The sequence below is a fragment of the Nerophis ophidion genome, linkage group LG22 (genome assembly GCF_033978795.1).
Source record: "Nerophis ophidion isolate RoL-2023_Sa linkage group LG22, RoL_Noph_v1.0, whole genome shotgun sequence".
Taxonomy (NCBI): domain Eukaryota; kingdom Metazoa; phylum Chordata; class Actinopteri; order Syngnathiformes; family Syngnathidae; genus Nerophis; species Nerophis ophidion.
The window spans coordinates 4239690-4247189 of record NC_084632.1 but is presented as its reverse complement, the minus strand read 5'-3'; the positions used below and the strand labels follow the sequence as shown (position 1 = coordinate 4247189).

At 42.4% G+C, this 7500-nt stretch overlaps 1 protein-coding gene across 1 annotated transcript in view; it reads right to left on the bottom strand.

The window, feature by feature from the left end:
- The window catches only part of p3h2 (prolyl 3-hydroxylase 2), a 165822-nt gene that overhangs the window by 158036 nt on the left and 286 nt on the right, over window positions 1-7500 (bottom strand). The window contains exons 1-3 of the mRNA XM_061883065.1: window positions 7375-7500; window positions 3354-3422; window positions 2632-3212 (exon numbers count right to left, since the gene is read on the bottom strand). The exon at window positions 7375-7500 is cut by the window's right edge and continues 286 nt beyond it. Of these exons, the coding sequence (XP_061739049.1) occupies window positions 2632-3039 (408 nt within the window). The 5' untranslated portion in view covers window positions 3040-3212; window positions 3354-3422; window positions 7375-7500. The remainder of the gene's footprint in view (window positions 1-2631; window positions 3213-3353; window positions 3423-7374) is intronic.

Genomic DNA, 7500 nt, shown 5'->3' with positions numbered 1-7500 from the left:
GTCTGGTATCGGCGGTGTCGATGTTTCAGTATCAATTCGCACAACACTAGTCACTACACTTGTTTGGATGTCAATCTTTAAATATTAGACATGATTATGCTGTTCATCAGTGGTCCCCAACCTTTTTGTAGCTGTGGCCCGGTCAACGCCTGAAATGTTGTCTTACGGACCGATATATAATGTATACTTTATTTCCGTGAATTACTGCAGGGTCAAACTCGTCACGTCACGAGTGACACTTCCCCTGTCATCATTTTCAAAATGGACGAGGCTGATTTCAATACCGGTAATTTGAAATCGCATAAAGGGAAGAAGATTAAGAGCTATTCAGTAGGAATTAAGCTATTGAATATGCTAAAAAGAACAGTAAGCAGCTAAGTTTTATTAATATACCATAGCTGCGTGTGTCAAATATGAGTCATTAAATAACTCCCGCCTCCTGGTGGTAGAGGGCGCTAGTGATTCTTCTTGCGACTACTCAGCTGCAGAAGAAGTGACAAGAGTGACGTGATATGTGCTGGGACGGATATGACGGACCTTTTAGGATGTAACACTCCTATGCTGGCTATGTAAACAACCGGGCTGAAATAAATCATTATCCAGTCCTAGATACCCAGCGTATTATTTATACAATAACACTTCATGGTGGCAGCGGTGGGATAAAGAGATCACCCACGGAGCAGAACGGGAGGGGGAGTTGTCCGAGGATAATTCTGTCGTCGCCCGCACGTGGGGAGCCGAGCTAACTGATAGCAGTTTTCTAAACTGGACTTTCAACCGAAGCAGGAGGTGATAAAGGAAGATCTCCATCGAGACAGAGATACTTTTAAATCTGAAGAAAGATAAGGAAGACTTCTATAAACAAGTTATCGATGCTTTTGATCAGAAGGAGCTGCGCATGGACTTCATTTATAAGTAAAGGTAAGACCATAATAACGTTTTTATATTAAATGTGCTTTTCATGATGGTATCCTTACATCACACTGAAATTTTTACCGCATGCCTTTGGTAAGCGCAGGAGTGAGAAGAGGTTTTAAATTAGAGGCCTACTGAAATGAGATTGTCTTATTTAAACGGGGATAGCAGGTCCATTCTATGTGTGATACTTAATCATTTCGCGATATTGCCATATTTTTGATGATAAAGTTCCCAACTTTTGGTCGCTAATAAAAGAGCCCTGCCTTTACCGGAAGTAGCAGACGATGACGTCACCGGTGTGAGGGCTCCTCACATCCTCACATTGTTTATAATGGGAGCCACCAGCAGTAAGAGCTATTCGGACTGAGAAAGCGACAATTTCCACATTAATTTGAACAAGGATGAAAGATTTGTGAATGAGGATAGTGATAGTGATAGTGAAGGACTAGTAAATTAAAAAAAATTATAAAATAAAATAAAAAGCGACGGCTGCGGCAGTGTGAGCGTTTCAGATATAATTAGACACATTTACTAGGATAATTCTGGAAGATCCCTTATCTGCTTATTGTTTTAATAGTGTTTTAGTGAGATTGTAAAGACATACCTTAAAGTCGGATGGCTGCGGTGAACAGGCAGTGTCTCAGAGAGAAGCCAAGCTCACAGATGCCTTTTTTGACAGCAACTGCACGAGGACCCATAATCCACTGATGTCTCCGGTAATATATATATCACAATTTTCCCATCCCAAAACATGCTGGTTGACGTAGAAAAACATGTCGGCTTGACCGCTCTGTGTTAAAGCTTCACAACAAACAAACCAACAGCATTGTTCTTTATAGTCTCCATTATTCATTGAACAAATTGCCAAAGATTCAGCAACACAGATGTCCAAATTACTGTGTAATTATGTGATGAAAAGAGACGACTTTTAGCCGTGTGTGGTGCTGGGCTAATATGTCCGCTACAACTCGAAACATAACAAACACGTGTCGTCATTCTGCGACGTTTTCAACAAGAAACTCCGCGGGACATTTAAAATTGTAATTTAGTAAACTAAACCGGCCGTATTGGCATGTGTTGCAATGTTAATATATATATATTTTTTTTATATATAGCGCTTTTCTCTAGTGACTCAAAGCGCTTTACATAGTGAAACCCAATATCTAAGTTACATTTAAACCAGTGTGGGTGGCACTGGGAGCAGGTGGGTAAAGTACCTTGCCCAAGGACACAACGGCAGTGACTAGAATGGCAGAAGCGGGAATTGAACCTGCAACCCTCAAGTTGCTGGCACGGCCACTCTACCAACCGAGTTATACCGCGCCGGTATTGATATATAAACTATCAGACTGCGTGGTCGGTAGTAGTGGCTTTCAGTAGGCCTTTAAATATCGCCCCGGTGGCAATTCAAGGAAATACAGTATATTGCGTTTTTTATGTTGATTTATTAATTAACTTAATAATTAAAAAATTAAAATAAAATACGATTTTTAAAAAAAAAAAATTTTAACTTCTTGTGTGGCCCGCAGACCAGTGGTTGGGGACCCCTGCTGTGCATGACTTGCAAGAGGTCTCCTCCAATCACCAGCCCGCATCACCACGTTGCTAGGCAACAGCTGAGGACGGTGACGATGAAGAGGAGGAAGCCGCAGCAGGACGCACACTGAGTGGACAATAGTGACCCCCCCATCACCCACGGTGACCCCGGCCTACCTTGCGATAGGCCAGCTGCAGGTAGTTGTAAGGAATCCTGCGGTTGAAGTCCTGCACCACGTCCTCGCTGACTCGATGCAGGGACTGCACGCCCACCGCCTCCTCCACGCAGGCGTCCATGCACGCCGCCCGGCGCAGAACCACGTCGAAGAAGCCCAGCTCGGTGAAGCCCTCCCGGAAGCGGTGCTGGTCCTGACACCTCAGCCGGCAGCGGACTTTGGCGCGGCGGACCTCGGCGTGGCTGCCCAGCGCCGCCTCCATGAGGCGCACCACGCCGCCGTAGTCGCCGGCGTAGAAGGCCTGCACGGCGGACTCGTACAGCAGGTCCGCGGGCTCCAAGGCGGCCGAAGGCGGCGGCGAGACGGCGAGCAGCAGCGCGGACAAGACGAGGCGAAAGTTGGCGGCCATCCTACCGGCGGCTGTCGGTCAACACAACTCAAGACAGCTCGGGCTTCTCGTCCATTTAGTCGCGGGTGTCGGGTCGCATGCTGCCGGGGACTGAGGGCTCCTTCGCTCGGGGGGACACTTTGCTCTGGCCCCCCGGTGACTCCTCCCCTTTCACAGCAGGGGTCCTTCAGGCACTATTTAACAAACACGACTACTAAGCACGCTGATCATAGTCGAGGCTCCACATTTTATAACCAAATCAATGTTTGAACACGATTTATAAAAAAATGAAAGCTTAATAAGTAATAAAAGTTGAAACTCCAGTCATGTCTCACCTTGCCTTGCCTTGGAAATGGTTCGTCCAACATGAGGTTTTGTCTCCCTCAAGCGGTGGTTCACAGCTACTGCAGGTACACATAGTTGACGCCATTATCACCACCGTCGATTAAAGGCCTATTGAAATGAGATGTTCTTATTTAAACGGGGATAAAACAAAATGTTTTTAATTTATTATTTTACTTAATTTTTGTCTGGTTTTGTATTTGCTCTGTATCATTCCGTGAGGTGTATATTATATTATTACTATTATTTTGTCTCCCTCAAGCGGTAGTTCACAGCTACTGCAGGTACACATAGTTGACGCCATTATCACCACCGTCGATTAAAGGCCTATTGAAATGAGATGTTCTTATTTAAACGGGGATAAAACAAAATGTTTTTAATTAATTATTTTACTTAATTTTTGTCTGGTTTTATATTTGCTCTGTATCATTCCGTGAGGTGTATATTATATTATTACTGTAATTTTGTCTCCCTCAAGCGGTGGTTCACAGCTACTGCAGGTACACATAGTTGACGCCATTATCACCACCGTCGATTAAAGGCCTCCTGAAATGAGATGTTCTTATTTAAACGGGGATAAAACAAAATGTTTACATTTTGTTTTTTATTTATTATTTTACTTAATTTTTGTCTGGTTTTGTATTTGCTCTGTATCATTCCGTGAGGTGTATATTATATTATTACTAGGGCTGGGCAACGATGAAACATTTTAATCAAAGTTAATCGCACTATTTCTCTGAGTAATCGCGATTAACTGCATTTTATACACAAAGCCCAATAATGAATTCAAAAGTAGTGTGTAGTGCACCTTTATTGGAATATTCTCCCACATGAACAAAAGCGCCAAAACATTTGTTGTGCAAACACAATTTAAATCAGTCCTTGTTAAACAGTAGCAATTAAATAGCATATTTGATGAAAATCAACTCCAAAAATGTAAATACAAACATTTAAGCTTATTGCCACTGCCAGGGTATTTAAGTTATCCTGTTTGTTATGGAAAATAAATATAATCTACATACAAATCTCTGAGCCACAATCATAACATCTGAACAGGCAATTTCTGAGGTAACAGCAGAAACATTTTTTTAATCAGGGATCTTATGTTTAAAAAACTTATATTATAGGTAGTGGGCTGTTTTAGGGAATTTTTGATCAAATTATCCGTAGTAGCAATATTAATAATGTTGTGTTTATTCTGCGTAGTGCACTTAAAATAATTATGACCATATCTAGGAATTGATATGATGGGAATTTTCCGATTGTTTGCTTGGTGCTTTGATAAACTGAAGGCATCATATACATGGTACTATATTGTGATGTTATGAGCCAGGGAAAAAAAGAACTACCCTACCCAGCATGCAACAGGAGTGAGGAGCATGCGCGGTAGCCCGGTATAGGTTGTGTCGCCATGACGGCATCTTGTATGTTGTGATATGCACGCTCTGAAAGCAAACGTTAAGAACTCAGCCAACACTCCTGGTCTGCATTATTCATAAATAGACAGACAACACATATACTCCGCTGCTTCACAGGCCGCTGGATGTAGCCGGCAAAGTATTCCCATGCTAGCTAGCCGGTTTAGCAAGCACGCCTCATTCAGTCCAAAACGGCCCGATCTATCCACATCCAGAATTGTCTGGCGGTCGTAAGTGATCCCGGAGTGACCACGCTGTAAGCCAGCCATGACATTTGCAGAATTGTCCGCTATTTTTGCCAAATGTTCCATCTTTACCAAGAGCCCCTCCACGCCGGGCGACGCCATCTTGTTAAGACAAGACGTTAACAAAATAAAAGCATGTAAACAACATACGCAAATGTGCGATAAAATAATTGTCGGCGTTAATAGATTGATGAGTTAACTCATAATTAACGCACTAATTTGCCCACCCGTAATTATTACTATTATTTTCTTGGTTTGGTTTATACTTTATGAAGTTTTGCACTTGTTGTGTTTTTCTTGTGTTTTCTGTTTCTGATTGTTTCATTACATTTGGATACATGTGTCGGCTTAAACGATATTCATGAAGTAAGATAATGTATTATGTCAAAGTGGGCAGGAAATTATAAGATTTTCTTCATCCTGCTCCTTCTCAGGAATTGTGTGAATTTAAATTGTATAATTGTGATATTATTATTTATCGTTCTAAATGCACATCAATGAATGAGATAAATAAAAATGAAATGAAATGATAGCAGGTCCATTCTATGTGTCATACTTGATCATTTTGCGATATTGCCATATATTTGCTGAAAGGATTTAGTAGAGAACATCCACGATAAAGTTCGCAACTTTGGGTCGCTAATAAAAACGCCTTGCCTGTACCGGAAGTAGCAGACGATGTGCGCGTGACGTCACAGGTTGTGGAGCTCCTCACATCTGAACATTGTTTACAATCATGGCCACCAGCAGCTAGAGCGATTCGGGTCGAGAAAGCGCCGATTCCCCCATTAATTTGAGAGAGGATGAAAGATTTGTGGATGAGGAAATTTAGAGCGAAGGACTAGAAAAAAAAAAGGCGATTGCAGTGTGAGCGATTCAGATGTTATTAGACACATTTACTAGGATAATTCGGGAAAATCCCTTATCTGCTTATTGTGTTACTAGTGTTTTACTGAGATTATACGGTACCTGAAAGTCGGAGGGGTGTGGCCACGGGTGTGTTGACGCCAGAGTCTCTGAAGGAAGTCACAGCAACTGCAGGAGGACGGAAGCTCCGCTGATGTCTCCGGTAAGCGGCGACTTATTACCACAATTTTCTTACCGAAAACTGCCGGTTGACATGTAGTCTTTAAAGGCCTACTTAAAGCCACTACTAGCGACCACGCAGTCTGATAGTTTATACATCAATGATGAAATATTAACATTGCAACACATGCCAATACGGCCGGTTTAGTTTACTAAATTGCAATTTTAAATTTTGCGCGAAGCATCCTGTTGAAAACGTCGGAAAGATGACGCGTGCACGTGACGTCCCGGATTGTAGCGGACATTTTTTTCCAGCCCGATCCAAGCTACAAGTCGTCTGCTTTAATCGCATAATTACACAGTATTCTGGACATCTGTGTTGCTGCATCTTTTGCAATTTGTCCAATTAATAATGGAGACGTCAAAGAAGAAAGATGTAGGTGGAAAGCGGTGTATTGCAGCTGCCTTTAGCACCGCAAACACAACCGGTGTTTCCTTGTTTACATTCCTGAAGGTGAAGCTTTTTCTATGGAACAGAGCGGTCAAGCAAACATGGTTCCCGACCATGTCAACCGGCAGGTTTCGGTGAGACATTTTTTGGTAATAAGTCGGCTCTTACCGTAGACATGAGCGGAGCTTGCGTCCTCCTGCAGCTGCGAACTATTACCTCCTACCACCGGAGACACTGGCGGTCACCACACCCCTCCGACTTTCAGGTACCATATAATCTCACTAAAACACTAGTTACACAATAAGCAGATAAGGGATTTTCCCGAATTATCCTAGTAAATGTGTCTACTAACATCTGAATCGCTCCCACTGCCCTGTCTTTTTTTTTTCTTTCTAATCCTTCACTCTCACTATCCTCATCCACGAATCTTTCATCCTTGCTCAAATTAATGGAGAAATCGTCGCTTTCTCGGTCCGAATCGCTCTCACTGCTGGTGGCCATGATTGTAAACAATGTTCGGATGTGAGGAGCTCCACAACCCGTGACGTCACGCTCACACAGTCAGCTACTTCCGGTACAAGCAAGGCTTTTTTATTAGCAACCAAAGGTTGCTAACTTTATCATGGATGTTCTCTACTAAATCCTTTCAGCAAAAATATGGCAACATCGCGAAATGATGAAGTATGACACATAGAATGGACCTGCTATCCCCGTTTAAATAAGAACATCTCATTTCAGTAGGCCTTAAACAAACACGACTACTAAGCACTGTGCTCACAGTCCAGGCTCTACTTGTGTTTTTGTAATATTTTATATGTTTGAAAACAATTTATGATCAATGAAAGCTCGATAAGCGATAAAAGTTGAAACTTACCTTGCATTGGCGATGGTTTGTCCAACATGAGGTTTTGTCTCCCTCCAGTGGTGGTTGGCAGCTATTGCAGGTATCCATAGTTGATGTGATTGTCACTCAAATGTCACCACCGTGGATTAATATTCA